Below are 17645 nucleotides of genomic sequence, written 5' to 3'. Positions count from 1 at the left end.
AACATTGATTCAAAAAATAAGCAATTAGTAACAAATAGCGAATAATTTGCAGAGCAAATGATTCCACAAAAATATGCTAATTAAAGCAATGTTAATTAACAAGCATGAGGCCTCAATATTTTTAATTAATTATATTGTCAAAGTAAATTAAAGTCCATGTTGTTGGTGAGAGTACAATTGGATGGTCTTTATCTAACGCAATTTTCTAAATTTGAAGCCAAAGAAATAGTAACACTCATATTCTTCAGGAAATGATTTAAAAAATGTTAGCTGTATCCTAAGGAAATATGGGAAATTATGTTGATTTAATATTCATAAAGTATTAATCACTTTAGGAGGAAAACAGAAATTAGCTTTATTGTTCAAGAATGAAGGTGATTAAAAAAATTTAGGGGGACAAGGGAAGTCGCCGTCGCCAGAGTCGGACCCGCAGCCGCCGAGCCCGGCACCTCCAGCATCATGCCATCGGAGAAGACCTTCAAGCAGCGCCGCACCTTCGCACAAAGAGTAGAAGACGTGCGACTCATCCGCGAGCAGCATCCCACCAAGATCCCGGTGATAATAGAAAGATACAAGGGTGAGAAGCAGCTGCCTGTGCTGGACAAGACCAAGTTCCTCGTGCCCGACCACGTCAACATGAGGGAGCTCATCAAGATAATCAGGAGGCGCCTGCAGTTCAACGCAAACCGGGCCTTCTTCCCCTTGGTGAACGGCCACAGCATGGTGAGCGTGTCCACGCCCGTGTTGGAGGTGTACGAGAGGGAGAAGGACGAGGACGGCTTCCTGTACATGGTGTACGCCTCCCAGAAGACGTTCGGGAGCTGGTCGGCCCAGTAGACCAGGACCCTGTGTCGAGCTTTCCAAGCCCTTGCCAAGGAGAAAAAGGGATGTCGCCAACTGAGACTCCTGAGCTCACCCAGTCACAGGCCATGGGGCACTTGTGTTCCACCTGGGAGGGAGCTTTGGGGGTTGTTTTTGTATTTCAAGCAGAAAAATGGAGCTCCAAGTGAGCACACTCAGCTTTGGGAACCTCATTATTTAACCTAGGCATCTTGTCTTCAAATTTTAGATGTTTAAGTATAAAATACTTTGCATCCTAAAAAAAAAAAAAAAAAAAATTAGGGAGATCTGATACATGACAAAATATTCTGTTGCCACTAAATATTATGGTTATACTTTCGATTCTTTCAATATGAAAATGCACCTTTATAGTGTTACATGACAGAGTAGAATTCCAAAAAAATTCACATGCTAAGTTATGTGCTTCACTATCGTGCTAAGGATTAGCCAGATAGAAGTAGACTAATATGGTGTAGAGAAGATCATATATTAATGGATTTCAATTTCTTTTCCATCTCAAATCTATTTATTTATTTATTTTATTCTAATTTGTTATATATGACAGCAGGATGCATTACAATTCATATTACACATATAAAATAAAACATTTAATCTCTGTTTAATTGACTAAGCCAGAATTGAACAGTTACCCAGTAATAAACAAATAATGATTGAGGAAAATTTTTCATGTTGATTTGATAGTACTTACTCCTCAGTTAGTTGGTTTAACACATTCTATATCCTTTGGCCACATAATATAAACAACTTATTTTAAAATGTATTCATTTGCTTTGGATTGAATTAAAATAATAGAACCAAGTCAACTTTGCATTGACTTTTAGATGATATTCTTTTCTTTTTAATTTTTTTAACTCTCTCTACTCAACATTTCAATTTCCCTCTTTTTTTACCTTCACTCTTTCTTTCCCTATAGTTCATGCTATGCTTTTGAAAGTCCATAAGCTTCATTCTACAAAGATGAAATAAATTGGTATTAAGTCTCTTTGGGTAAAAATGTCATCTGAATTCTCAATAAAATATTAATTATAAGTAATATTCCTACCCAAAATTCTTACTTGTTTAATGTGTGCTAGGAAATCTCTGCTGTTAGTGTCTTCATTTTAATTTTGTGTATACCTATTAGATTAAGGGTTTCATTTTTATTCTAAATTAAATCTAAAGTAAGAAATAGGATCTAGCAAGAGGGACATTTCATATAATGGCAAAGGATGGACTTTAGTTCCAAATCATACTTGAAAAACATGCTTGCAGTTTTGTAATTTTCTTCAAAGTCTTATAAAATGTGAGAACTGGCGATAATTTAGACCTAATCTTCTGTTTCTCAGACAAAGAAATTAAAACCTGGAAAGGCTTGCTAATTTTTATTGTAAGCTATAAATTTTTATTTGAAGATGGAGAATATTTTAGACATGAGTACACCAATATTGTTATATTAATATTTTTACAAAAACTACAAGTCTAAAGAAGGGTAAAATTATCTTGAGAGATAACTATTTTTGTATAAAAGGAAAATGTAGCCTTAGGGCAAATCATCTATTTTCTGATTTTTTGGGAGGGATGGGGGTGTGGTCAGGGTTAACCAAATATTGAACTCAGGGGCACTCAACCACTGAGCCACAACCCCAGCCCTATTTTGTATTTTATTTACAGACAGAGTCTCACTGAGCAACTCACTTTGTTGAGGCTGGCTTTGAACTCGCGATCCTTATGTCTCAGGGTCCAGGGCTGCTGGGATTACAGGTCAGTGTCACTGTGCTCAGCTAATTTCTGAGTCCTTGAAGTAAATTGTTTAATGGATTGTTGCAGTTGAGAATGCGTTAAAGATGTTCAACCTGGTACCAGTAAACATGAGAATCACATAACAAGATTCCTATTATTTTGACTCCAGGCCATTGAAAAACATTTAATTTTTTTTTTCCCATGTAGCATGACAAATACAATCATCAGTTGAGACAAGCATTCAGTTATAAGTGACTGAAATGTAAATGAAATTTGCTCAGGGAAAAGGAGAGTTAATGGAACTAAACCACTAGACAGGTAGCACAGCTATAAAAGTGGAAGTGGGAAGTCATTCAAAAGAAGTCATCAGGAATCAATCTATACTACTAGTCTTTTTTAAAATCTAAATTGACTTATTCTCAGGCAGCTTCCTCCTGTGGTAGAAAAAATATCCTCTGGAAGTTGCTGTTATGTCTGACCTATGAGCATATATTTCCTGATAGTTTCAGAAAAAGTTCCAGGTTGAAGATGCCTTCACATCTTAGGCCATGTGTCTAATTATGAAGACTATTTCTTCATCTCATGCAAATAACTATTTAATGGGTTTATTCCTCTGATGCACAATTGAAATGTTTTTACCAAAAGCAGGATGAAGGAAATAGAGTGCAGACAAAAATGACTAATGTCTCCTATAACATGACAATCTTATCTTTTATTGTAATTAATAAAACATTAGTCTGCATTAATCATGTAATAATGGCAATCTTTAATAATTACCTGTCTCTATGAGCATGATTAGTATATTATGTGTCTGAAAGATACAAGTACATTTAGGATACCACCAATATGAAGTTGGGTACTTTTTTGATTGTTTTATTTTTTCTGGTTTCATTTTTTTTTTCTTATTCTCCACTCTTGTTCCCTGGTAATCATTCCCCAAGATAAACTAACTTCAAAAAGCCTTTGTCTCTACTTGTGGTTACTTGGGGGAGACCTACACCAAGGTAGTCACTGTGTTCATGGTGTTGAATCGTGTAACATTTCACAGAAACTAAATGCAGTTTATATTTATTTAGCACATACATATTTCAGAACCCTTACCAGGTACTTTGCATATTATACAATCATTTTTAAACTTCAAAGCAACCCTTCAAAATGGATTCCATTATTTCCATAGTAAACATGAAGCACTAAGGCATAGAAAGTATTGTATTCTCTATTGAGTGCTTTAATCAAAAATTTGACTTTTTCTTGTTTCACATTCATGGTAAGATATATCTCTCTGCACTCTGAAGTTGGGAAAAGGAACACTAATGGTACAAGACTTTAATAGTTTCTGATTCTTATATTGTCTTCCCTCTGCTGCATTGCAGAGGGTAGAGACTCCATCATCCCAGTGTTACTGAGAGGAAAATAAACAGATCAGAACCACCAGCCAACCTGCTAAAGGACATGAGAGACAATAAATATTGTTTAAAGCTGTTAAGATTTTTCAGGTTTTTTCTTTTAACTTCACTTTCACTTATATTCTCCTAGCTGGGTTATGAGTTTGAACTCGGTCTGAATCTAGAACTTATGCTTTTTATAATGTAATTCTCATAGATTTTGAAATGGACACTGCAATGTAAATCAAACTTATGTAGTTGAAAAAGATAGCTGAAAATTGTCCAAAAAGAAGAAATAGTACAGCAACAGACCAGAATCAAGAATGTGGCTAGCAAGATTAGAGTTCTGAAGGTTGATTATATAGGTGGAACCAAGGGTTTGTTTAGGGAGTAACTAAGTTATGCCTGGTGAGATAAGACTGGAGCCAAATTAGGGAGGACATTGGATGTCTGTCTAAATATATTTTAAATTTAGGAGTTAACATGAAGCTGTTAAAGTTATTTTTTGTGTGTGCCAGAGAAAAAATGCAGGTATTATGAAATTACTGAATTAATGTGAGATATAATTCAAGGGTACATGAGGAAGACTCATCTGGTTCTACTGTATAAGGTAGATTGGATCAAGAGAACAGAACTGTTTAGAAGGGAAAAAGATAGGAACACAGAAGGAAGATAATAGAATACTGAGATACCTTGTAAAATTTTCAGGTGGAGTTCAAGACAAAATACAAGACTAAAAATGCATAATTTTTTTTCATGCATTATCTGGTCCAATGCCTGGCATTTGTGAATGTAAATATTTGAATGAGTGGTGTAAGGAAGAATGAAAGTACATCATTTTCTCCTCATAAACTCTAAAGGTATAAAGTAATATATATGCTGTTAATAATTAAATTGAAATGGTTAGGTTTGCATGTCTTGCTAATGTTTGTGTTCTTCCTCATTTCATGTCAACATGTACAATAGTTCTAAATCATTGAAAAATGAGAAAAAAACAGCAGCTCGATTTTTTTCTTCTACTATTATGCCAATTACAAGGACATCTAAAACTTTCAGAATTCTTTGATTGAAAAATAAGTCTTAAACAAGTGCCAAAGTCAATTTCTTGTTAATTCCTAAAGGATCATTTTTGTCTTTTAATTTTATGTAAAAAAAATTTCTACTTATGCTTAAGTCCTTTCATAGTTCTACTTGGTCTTAAAGTATTGAAAATTATGCTAGTAAAAAGGAAAAGGTATCAGAGAATGTCACTACCAGTTACTGGCAAAACCGGAGTGGGATTAAAACAACAAGAGCCCTTGTCAGCAGCCATCAACTGCAGCTCAACATACACTCCTTTGTCTGCCCATTGTCCCATGAATGGCCAGCAACCTCACCTGCCATTAATCAATGTGTCTTGCATGTCTGGAGACAGCCCTCATAGATCTCCCCTGGCTCCTTTCACATTTGTCCTCAGGGAAAAAGAAATACTAATTATGCTCTGCTCCTGTCCAAGCAGGTACCCATTAACCAGTGCTGGAAAACAGCAATTTGCAAACAGAAGCAACCAGAGATTTTAGATACACAATGTTAGAAAAGATTTCTGGATCTTCTTTACTTTAATTAGGTATTTTCTTGAGAAGCCATTAAAACAAAAGGCAAGGAAATTGAAAAAGTTTAATTTTAGAAAAATGGGATAATTTAGTTCTGTAAAATTGTCCATTTATATCTCAAAGGTAAGAGAGAGATTTGATCTTTCATATCCCAAATCATTGGGACATTTGGACAATAATTTCTCCTCTTGCAAGAAATGAGATAATTTCTACTGAGATGAGATAAATTGGTACTCTTAACTCTAGTATTCTCTGTAATGAAGAAATATATTTTCAGTGTTAAGAGAGTACCAAGTCCCCATTCAGGGGAGTGTATGTCACTATTCCAGCATGTTACATCTTCAGGTTTACAATGAAATTTAAATAGAAAAGGATTCACTGAATACTCTTTTATATCTTTTAATGTATCAACTAGTACATGTAGTTCAAATTTAATATAATTATGTCAAAGTAACACAGTGAAATGGAAGACATAGGAGAGTGGAGGCTTGAGACTGGATTCCAGGTTTCCCTTTGCCACATATTACCTAAGGCAAGCCTTCAAAATAAATTATTTTTGGCAGTGAAATTCTTCATCAGAAAATTTAGTGATTTATATTATGTGATCCCAAACATTCCTTTTTATTAAAAGGGTCAAAGATTATTTTAGATTACTAATTTTTGTCAAGATATAAAATGTGGGTTAATTTCTTTTTTTAATTTGCAAATTCTATTTTTTAAGGATGGACACTATACCCTTATTAATTTTATGTGGTCCTAAAGATCGAACCCAGTGCCTCACATGTGCCAGGTAAGCATTCTACCACTGAGCTACAACCCCAACCCCTAATTTGCAAATTCTTAAATAAACAATGTAAAATAGAAAAATGAAGCTGCTCACTTTAAAATGTAAAATGGAAATATTTTCTGAAATATTGATATGAAGAAAAAAGATTATTCTGGTAGTTCTTACTGAATATTTCACAAGGTGATTTTTACCTGCAACCAAAAATCCAGACCCAATCAAATAAGAAAGAAATAGTCTTTCTGTAGGACAAAAAGTGGAGATGCTTTTCAGGCAAATTTTATGTGCAATTGTTTGATGGGTTTCTAAGGAACCTGAACTACAGGAGAAAAAAGAGTCAAAGAAATGAATTCACTACTTATTCTGTCCACCTAGTGTTTTCATTTATGTAGATAAATCTGCTGTGAAATGTAAAACAGAATATATTTCCAAGTTTAATGTAGAATTTTAGATAGCAACACAGAATTTGATAGCAATGAAAAGTTAATGTAAACATTTTCATGGGAGCCTGATTTGCTATGATAGTCATGGCACCATTCAGTGAGGTTTGCCATATTAAAATTCTACATTTGCCAGTTGAATTTTGACAAGAGCCTAAAAATACCATGATTCTATTATGACTAAAATTCTCATCACTTCTGGGTATTTTAACCTTATATTTGACTATTTCTAATGACATGAGTGGTTACAAAAACCAAAAACATATGAGAACTGTGAGCTCCAAAAGAAACTACAAATCTTAACACAGACTTATTTACTTCTGTTGGAACCAAGTTGTAAGCAAGCTCTAACTTGGTGGTCTCCAAAGGAGGGTTTTGGAGCCCAGCATTTGTTTTGTGGAACTCATATAGAATGTCAGCCCAAATTGCCAAACTAAAAATCTTAAAAATCTCTAAGCGAGTTAGAGTTATAGAAGGCCAATTTAGAAATTAGGGTCTAATGTGAGTGTGTATTAGTTTTTTGTTACTATAATGGATATAATGGAGTTCCTGAAGTTGGATAATTTTGTAAAGAAAAGAGATTTATTTAACCTAGTTCTGGAAGTTCAAAACTTCAAAAGCATGAACTCAGTGATAATCTTTTTGCTGGCAGAATCATGAGGTGGCACAGGAAATCACATGGAAAGAGACAGGAAGTGTATGTGTGTGTGTGTGTGTGTGTGTGTGTGTGTGTGTGTGTGTGTACGTGCGCACTGTGTTTTCTGGTTTCTCTCTCCTATCATAAAGCCACCAATATTTAATCCTCAGTGCTCCACCCTGATGAATTTACCTAATCCTAATCACTTTCCAAAGTCTGTATTGCTAAACATCATAGTCAAATTAGGTTTCCATCCTCTTAATACCTCACAGTAGGGATTAAATTTCAACATGAGAACCCTTGGGGGGTACACACTAAAATTGTATCCAAACCATAGAAGACTGATTACATATCATATCTTTGTTCTCTAGCTATAAAGACTTACAGAAAAATATTTCCCCAGTGTGTCCAAGCCCAGAGGTTAATCAAGCTATAATAAAATATTTGATCTTAACAGATGAATTATAGTTTAAGCATTCCAAAATCATACATCCAGGAAAAGAATCTAAGTTCAGTGGGTCACCCTAATAAAATGACATGTGTTAACTAACAATGTAGGCATTGTAGGCATTTTGACATTGTAGAACCATTAGTAAGATCAGGCTCAGTTATAACACAGTTATTGTTGAGTTATAAGTTAGTCTAAAAACTAAGTTAATGATAGTGATGATGAAATTGTACAGGAAATAATTGTTCAAATTATACAGCAAAAGGAATAGTATGACTAGTCAGTGATACCTGATTTTCTATCCTAGTCAGATTTTATTAACTTGATTGAGCAATGCATATAAATACACCATTATTTTCTAAATGATTTTGATTTTTCATAGTATAATTACTTCATTGATAGAATTCCTATCACAACTAGGGTATCGGCAAATGCAAGTAAAATGAAATAAAGCATAATAGTCCAGTGAAAGCTTTTCTTCATGCATTTATTTTATTATTAATTCCACAAACACTCACAGAGTAACTACTGTGTATCAAGCTACTGTACTTTTTGTTCAATATGGTGGTGAACAAAAAAAAAGTAGCCTATATATTGGCCCCTTTGGAATTTACAATGTATATTGACAACTGTTTATTTCAGAAAAAGTTTGTAAAAATATCTTAAACTTTCTTCATATATAGGAGTAGTCTCCCATAAACACTGGTTATAAAATAGAGCATAGGTAGCTATAAGGTAACACTGTGTCCTATAAAAATGCCAAATTATGTTCCTACAATAGCAACAGGATTAGATTGTCTCTCAAACCTATGTACAATGACATATATTTTTTTAAAATTTCCAGTACCATAGTAAGTTGAAAAGTAATAACTGGGTTTGGATGAATGAATACTATAGGCAGAATAGAGACTTATTGTTCCTAGTGGCACACAATAATTTTCAGCCCACATTTTCTTTTTCTGAACAAAAATTAAAATGAGCAGGATAAAGAAAAGGGGTAGACAATGAAAGAAAACAATACAAAAGAATAAGAAATAGAAAAAAAATGTTTATCTCTGTTCTAGGACAAAAAGAAAAACACTTTGTTCTAAATTGATTAATTTTCAATCAATATGTGTATGTACATATGTGCACAGATGTAGGTGTATATAATAAGAGTATTCCAATAAGAAATATATGAATTCAGTTCCTGAAATTCATGTCTACTTTGAAATCCCCGAAAAAGTCACATTACTATTACTTTTCTAGATAAAGAAATAGATAGTTTATAGATATGATCCTATCTGGTTTACCTTTTTGTCTAGATGTCTATGTATGCATAAGCAAGACACAAGTATTAAAGGTCCTGAACCCAGTAATACTGTAAGTTGAAAGACTTTCCTGTAGGAAGAAGCAAGTATGGTTTGTTTCTTTAAAATCTATACTAACTGTGTATTTTCCTTAAACCAGAATTTTTTGTTTATTAATAAGTCTCTTCCTATATTTTCTTTCTATGTCAATTTTAATGCTTTGCTATGGTCGAGGGTCATTCAAGCACGTGCTGGCCCATGAAAAATACTGAATAACATAGTTTGTTTCTTTTCTTTTCTTTTTTACATTGAATATTCCTGTGCTGTTTCAAAGAAAATTGATCCCTTTTAAAGGTCAATTCCATATTTCATCTCCTGTCACCCCAGTACACTAAAGAACTGAAAGGAATAGTTTTTAAAGAAATGAAAACTTTTTTTTTAAGTAGACATTTGCTCTTTGATGACTGGAAAAAAATATTCACCAAAAGTCAAATATTTTCAAAATGGAGGAATGAAAAAGTGATTATTTTACTGAAGGACTGTTTTATTTGATGGCCAGAAAGACACCTTTGATATTTACTTTATTCTGGTAGCCAAATCCACTGAAGTCAAAGTTCTTATTTAAAAGTTCATTGCTCTTATTGAGACCAAACATAAATAAGGAGTATCAGAAATTCCACGTTGTGTTCATGTAATACCATCTTTTTGTCAGTATTTCCATGAATGGGAAATGAAATAAATGTTTAATGGTAGGTCATTTTATAGCCTCAAATGATAGGTACTGAAACCAGAGGAACTGATTATAGAGCCAGGTTTTTAAATGTCAGTGCATTATTTTTATTAGTTAGTTATGCTGTGCTGATTTATTTAAGATTAGTGAATAATCTGACTCGTCAAACAAACACGTTCTGCACAGGAAATGATCATTGGCAATATCCACTCCTTTCTCTGCTCTGCCAGTCTCCTCTTTTAAAGTCAGAAAGATTCATGTTGAAAGAACTCCATAAAAAAGACTTGTCACATATTTCATATGCAAAATCCTATATGTTCTGAGGAAGAGTTAAAATAGAAGTATAGATATGCTTGGGACATTTATAAAGAAATGAAATTTTAAGTCTGTAATTTATAAGAAAATATCCTTGAAGCGTTGAGGAGTTGAAGAACCCCACCTCAGCTCACTAACATCCTTTAAAAATGACTTTTAAAAACAGTATTCTCTTTTGTCCCTTGTCCAGGGTGTCATGAATAACATGAAATCTAACATTCTATCTCGCTGTTTACTCCAAATTCGAGTCACAGAATTGAAAGAAAAATAACTTTTATTAGGGTGAGAAAATATTCAGATTTCTTAATCGTATCCAAAGATCCTGATTCACTCTGAACACATACCAATTACATCAATTAATAGTAGGAAAAAACCCACAAAAACCAAGACTGGCATAGTGCAAGGTTAAACAACTTGAACAGACCATGGTGGTGACAGTGTGGCTTAAATTACTCTGACTTCACTTAGAAACACACTGGTGTCTGAAGCTTATTTGTGAACTTAATAAAGTGTAAGAATCAATACGTACACCCAATTTTCACTAAACATTATAATATGATGTAAATAATGTTAGACTATATTATTTATTCTATGTATAATATGAATTATATGATGTGTTATTAATAATATGTATTCATAACATATATTATATAATGATATTATTAGAATATTTAATTGTTTTATGTGTGTGTATGTAAACAGTTTTAGGTAAACTTAGAATGTTTGTTTTCCTTATACTAGGAAAATAATGTCTAAATAGAATTAATTAAATTAAATAATGTCTAAATAGAAACAAAAAGACATTTAAATGATCTTTTTATGCCTTCAGAGATTTTAATTAATATCTTTTGTGGAAAAGATTGATATACCATTTTAGGGAAAGAATAAAGATATGATTTAAAAATTTCTATACTAATATAATTTTGCACAGAGAAGGATAATACAGTTTAAAAGCTTAAATTAATATTTTATATATCAAGAATGCATAACTTAACATGGTATAACCTATTGAATAAATGCAGAAATTTTCCTTAAAAAATTATGGCAGTAGTGCTAATCTGAATGTTGTTTAAAAGAGAAAGGTGAAGGCTTATTTGTTTTATTTATCTTTTTTTACAACTGTATCTTTTTTTTAAGTACAACTTTTAAAAATAAGAAAGAACATTTAAAACTTGTTTTAGTTGTCAATGGACCTTTATTTTGCGTATTTATAAGTAGTGCTGAGAATCAAACTCAGTGGGTCACACATGCTAGGCAAGTACTCTACCACTGAGCTACAACCCCAGCCCCCCCAAATAAGAAAATTTAATGTAAATTTTTTTGACACATAAATTCCATTTGAAGGAAATACTTATTGTATATTAAAATAAAAATTTGGTTGTGGGTGGCAAACTTTTATTTTTTGACATTGGTGATACAGTAAGTCTTAGGGACATGCACACAGAAACAAAGTCATATTTTGTGTGTGCATGTAATCTTGTCATTTTGTGTTTTAATTTATTACAATTTTCTTAAAACTTCAATACTGAAGTTAAAGGGTCAGATGTAACACACTACAAGTTGATTTTATGAAGCAATCAGAAGGATTAAATTTCATAATTCTTTATATTTCTTTTTGAACAAAAAGTTTTTTTTAACTATTTTTGAATATTAGTTGTTATATTGATTAATAGCAGTGTCAGTAATGAGAGAAGATAGTTAAATTTGCAATCAATTCAGCAATTAAATTATTTCTGGTTATAAGTATAATGTAGATGAAATAAAATTTGAAGTACATCTAATATCACATATATATCATACTGTGAACATTTAAGAATATTAATTTCAATAATAATATGAGCCTCCAGTCTGGCTGCATATTAGAATAATTTGGGGAGTTTTAAAAATACTCTTACTTGGAAATCATTCTGAGAAATTGACTAATTAAAAGGAAGGGGAGTTTGGCTATCTGTAAATAATTTAAATGTGTAACCATGGAATTATAAGCTTACTGTCCTGATGAAAGTTAGAAAACTACTTTTAATGTAAGGATATTAAAACATTTTCTAGATTATAACCAGTTAATTACATAGCATATTATATAGTATTTCATTTTTCTCTACCCTATGATTTCACATTTCCTTTAAAAAATACAGAATGGAAGATAAGTAAATAAAAGAAGCTCAGAAATTCCCATAGTTTCAGCAAAAGAAAGAGATGTGATAAAGTAGAGAGAGCTACTTAAAAATATTTTATGTATTTTAAAAAATCCTGCATGTAAAAGGTATTGGATAAAGTTTTAATTTGTTTAATAGATGATAAAGTTCCCCAAATAATGTTGATTATTCTTTTGTTGTCTCAATCATGTTCATAAAAAATTTTCACATAAGACATTAATATGAATAGATCTAATAGATCTAATAGATCCTTTAAAATATTATAATAAAGAGGGACTGAAATCTGAAAATTTTCTACAAAAATGTACTTTCTTAAAAGTATATGTGAAATATTTTAGGAGATATTATAATTCTATCTTCACAGAATTAAAGAAAACCATCATTCATGTAACAATATGTAGGTGAGTTGGGAATTTTTTCTTTTTGGTCAAGGAAATCTTTTTTTCTGAATCTCCAATATCTTTCCAATAAAAATTCAAACAAACAAACAAACACATAAATTCCATTAGCTTTGGAAACTGCTGTTGTTGATAAATTTCAGGCAGAAGTAGATCCTAATCTTCTTTGTTAACTGGGTGCTCTTGGTTGCTTGACTGCTCTTATCTTCGGGGCCCTCCATCAGAGGGTATAAATGCATGAATGACTAGTCAATTAGTCTTTCCTCTCAAGAGAATGGCTTTAGCCAAGCACACAATAAAAGGCCTCTCTATTAACTTAATTCTATCTCCAATTTGTGTACATGACCCAAATCACCTCAAAGTAAATGATGATTAGTTGTCCCAACTGATGAGAGAACTAGGACTGGAATGGCACTTGAGGCCCACTGGGGGATGGTGGAACTGTGAAGGAGTTGTGTGTAGCAGCTGCCCACACCATGCCCTGCTCCATCAACTGCATCTCCATGGGGCACTGGAAAGAAGGCTGGAAGATCACCAAGGGCTGTTTACACAACTGGAACCTTTCCATCTCAATTCAAGTGAAGCAAACAGCAGTGAAAGGGTTCTCTATTCCAATCATCCAATAAAAACAATATGAAGTGGACATCTTGGAAAGTAAATCACCAGGAACATTCAGACATCAAGAAAATATATATATTTTTTTAAATTAGTTCAGCTGAGCAGTATTTCTAGGTTTATCTACAGTGTTTGCTGTGGGATTCATTGCTTTGTTTTAGAGGAAGGCAAGTGATGGGATGTTGGTGTGCTATCCACAAGAAGAAAGTTATACACAAGTTATAACAAATAAAATATTTCTCTTATTACATGCTTCATTGAGCAAGTTATTCTTTAATCTTCTCATAGCTTTTTAAAACCTTGAGTGTCTTAAGTCCAAACACGAATTCTTTAATGTGCAATTCCTAAAAAGACAACATAAAATCTGACATGGATATCTTTTCTTAAAAACAAAACAAAACAAAAAAAACTTGTTAAAATTAAGATCTTTGATTTTTTCCCCAGTTATACCCCTAGCTTTAGTTTCCATAATATTTCTCTCATTTGGATTTTTATAATTCTTATAAGCATTTTATTTGTTATTAATATTATTATAAAAGTCTGTTTGGAAATAATCAGTTCAATGTTATCTATGTGGCAGAACTACACCCTCACAAACAGAAAAAAATAAAAACAAGTACTATTTTAAGCAATTATATCTATTGCACTATTTAAAAAATGGAAATGATGGTTAAATTTTACTTTCTATGTCAGGTATTGTGCTGCAGGTTTAATGTGCATCATCACAATATGAGACAGATACACAAATACTAATGTTAAAAATAAGCTATTTTTGCCAAATTTTGCAGGTGAAAAATTAATGACTTAGAAATTAAGCAATAGCAATAACTCTGTACAGGGTTCCACCACCCCTGAGTCTTGGACCAGAGATTTGAAGCTCATATATTGCATTTTAGTGTTCACTCTCTTATGATTCTCTATGGTTATGATTTTTGTGATTCTCTATGATTATATATAAATTTTGGTTCTTATTTCTAATTTATAGAATAAATGAAATTAAACTGTAAAAGGAAAAGTCTAGAAAAAAGCACATTATCAAAAACATAGGATACCGTGGGAGATAAGGAAATGTTACAAAGCCAAATGCCTGATAAATTCAAAATGATAATATAAAATCTTCCCATTATGAGAAAAGAAGTCTTTCCCAAATAAGGAATTTTAAAAGGATTTATTTAGTTTAAAAGCTTATAAACATAGCTATGTGAGTGTGTTAGCAATTAGTGCTATTAATGTCTTATTTTTAGATCATATTGAAGAAGCAATATAGCCTTGCGATCAAGATTTCAGGTTTTGGTATCACACTAAGTTCAAAATTCCTTTCTTCTACCTACTAGTTTTTAGATTTTGAGTAACTTAATTAACTTTTTTAGGGCTGGAATTCTTCAATAGTAAAATGAGGGAAATCATTTTTAACTGTTCCTTGGGTTGTTGTGAGAATTAAATGTGTACTGTTCTATAGCTCACCCAGGAACATTTCTGGCATACTATATTAGGCACTAAATAAATGTTACTCTTTTCTTAGTTTTTTTTTTGAAATATTTTTTAGTTGTCAATGCATCTTTATTTTATTTATATGTGGTGCTGAGAATCGATCCCAATGCCTCACACGTACTAGGCAAGTGCTCTACCACTGAGCTACAACCCCAGCCCTTCTTACTTAGTTTTGAGGAAATTTTTTTTCCTAGCATACAGTGCAGATCGAACAATAGGTGATCTGAATGCATGCAGCATGGCTAATATGGTGATTGGGAGTATCTAGGTATTGTTGTCCCCCTTTAATGTTGGAGAGTTTCTTGCTGTGTGGAATGCTCTGATTCCAATATCAATGAGGCAAAGATAACCTTGCTCACTAGAATAGAACTTGCCTATATTAGTGATGTAAATCCATGATCCAGATTGAAGAGCAAACCAGTGATCCCAGTAGTTGAAAAGAACGGCATTGATCAAGTTGGGCTACCATTATTATAAGTTTAAGTTCTGAGATGAAATTAATTCACAGTTACCACTAGCATATCTTTTTCCTTCGATTGGATAATTAATATACATATACAATGCATTAATTCTTAAGATATAATGCCACATTTATTGCTGTTTTGAAAGAAGACAATTGTGTAAACACTTGGCAGATTATACATGCCAAGAATGAAGAAAGCACAGTTGGAAACAATGAAACACTGACACACTGGTGTGATTAGCAACAAAATGCTCACATCAGTGTTCCTCCATTAGTGACTCAAAACAAACACATCACGTTGACCATCAGATTAACAGACTTTTCCACAGGCAGACACAGCAAATAAAGATGATGGTGTATTCAATGACAGCAACATAGATTCCTCTATTAGACATCCAGTTATTTCATTCTCTATACTTGTTAAACTGCTGTATCAGAATTTTCTTATCTGGAGAAGTAGGAAATTAAAGTATGAGATACACATCAGTTGTTTAAAAATGTGCAGAGGTGATCTGTACTGTACCTCCCATCTCAATAGAAAGCATGTATCTTGAACATGGAAAGAAGAAATTTTTTATTTGTAGTATGAAACTTTTCACTGATTTCTTTTCCTCTTATTCTTCATATACACGTACAGGATAACATCAAATTTCTTTTTAATGATAGCCATGTGATGGTTAAATGGCTTGTTCTGCAAAGAATGCTTTTTATTTTTATGTGATTCCTCAAGCAGCCTCCTATGAAACAATATAAGGAAGGGATATTAGAAATCTTAACATAACACAGATTGCTGCCAAATTTTCAGCTGTTGCTGGATGAATGGTGAGACTGAGACACATTTCCTGGGCTAACCATTTTAGATGGCACATCTTTATACAGTTGTCCAGTTAATATTAGTATAAGACTTCACTGTTGTCATAAATAATACAACTTAGTACTCTAAGGGTGCGATGATGACTTTCCTCTGGAGTGTAATGTGAGGACTACACCCAGGACAGTTACCCTGTTAGTCAGTCATGAGGCCCAAGATAGTCCTTAGGGACTGTTGAAAGCATTGCTAATTCTTCATGCCTTAAGTATATAATCACATCTTAGAGACTTGAGTTACATACTGATAACAATTGCCTCTTTTCTAGAAGGCAAACTGAACTATCCATGGAAGAGGAGAATTAAAAGGTCTGTCCATATATTTCAAATGGATACACATGACAATTGTATTGAAGGGTGTCATCTGCTGCCATTGTCAGTGTTATCCTGATCTAAAGACAACTGCTAACCCTGCACCCCAGAGGCCTTTTAACTTTTAAATGTATGATTTCACACTTGAGGCAAGTCTGTTGTCATTTAAAAAGACAAATGCAGATTCCAGAAAATTAATTTCCCTTTAAATACAACAGAAGAGACATCCATAGTCTCTTGAACTTGTAGTCTTTTAACAAGGAGCTTGCAAAATTAGCAGAAAATGGCAAAACATGTGGCACTATATTACATTAAAAATTCTAATTCTAAATCTTTGGGAAATGAGTTAAATGATGAACATATGGTTTTATAAGTTATATTTTCTAATGCTTATTTGTAAATGCAACTCTGTGGGAATTTCACTCATGTATATTTCTCTTTAAACAAAATTTAGAGCTTAGCCTTCAGTAGCAAATTAAATTGGAAATGTAAGCCTCTGAAGGGCATAATTGATTCACTAAATAGGTGATTATGATTTGATTCTGGGTGATTTCTTTAATTGTCTCAGTTTAGTTTTTGAATTCAAAACTTATATTTAACCAGTTACCATAAAAATGAATTTTGTTGGTAATATAACTCATAAGAAAGACAAATTACTATATTTCCAATGAAGTGACTATTACTTTTTAAAATGATTTAAAACTTGTTTAATACTTGTAGGAACAAAATAGAACAATATAGTGTATGTGTTCTGAATAGTTTTATATATTTAAGAAAATATCACTAAATTATTCTATCAATTGTGTTTTTATTTTTGCACATGGCTTTTGGAGATTTTATTTGTTATTTTAAGCTTAGAGTGAAGGAGATTGCCTAATAGTTTCAAAAATACGGGCTATAGAGAGTCTTAATTTCCTCCTTTCTTTGAAAAGCTCCCTTTATTATTCTTTACCTCAGTTTCTACATCAGTACAATATAATACAATTTAAGCCATTTTTTTAAGTATTCACTTATATAACTCATAGAAACATATTCACAATCCATGAACTAATAAACAACAAACTGTAAAAATAGTGTGAACCATTAGGAGCAAGTTAAACTTGAAGCATTCTACATAAATGTAATAGCAATCTTGAAAGTCCT

General features: G+C 32.4%; 1 protein-coding gene across 1 annotated transcript; it reads left to right on the top strand.

Moving 5' to 3' along the window:
* The first annotated feature begins 402 nt into the window (after positions 1 to 402).
* Positions 403 to 852, top strand: LOC308645549 (microtubule-associated protein 1 light chain 3 beta-like). The gene has a single exon (XM_081287758.1). It carries the CDS (start codon positions 460 to 462, stop codon positions 835 to 837), a length of 378 nt encoding a protein of 125 aa, XP_081143884.1. The 5' UTR covers positions 403 to 459; the 3' UTR covers positions 838 to 852.
* The last annotated feature ends 16793 nt before the right edge of the window (positions 853 to 17645 follow it).

The sequence above is a fragment of the Spermophilus citellus genome (assembly GCF_964194105.1).
Source record: "Spermophilus citellus genome assembly, chromosome: 3".
Lineage (NCBI taxonomy): Eukaryota > Metazoa > Chordata > Mammalia > Rodentia > Sciuridae > Spermophilus > Spermophilus citellus.
Note: the sequence above shows the minus strand (reverse complement) of the source record. Positions and strands in the feature narration are given on the sequence as shown.

Coding starts and splice junctions, on each gene's coding strand:
- LOC308645549 (XM_081287758.1), top strand. CDS start 460: ATGCCATCGGAGAAGACCTTCAAGCAGCGCCGCACCTTCGCACAAAGA.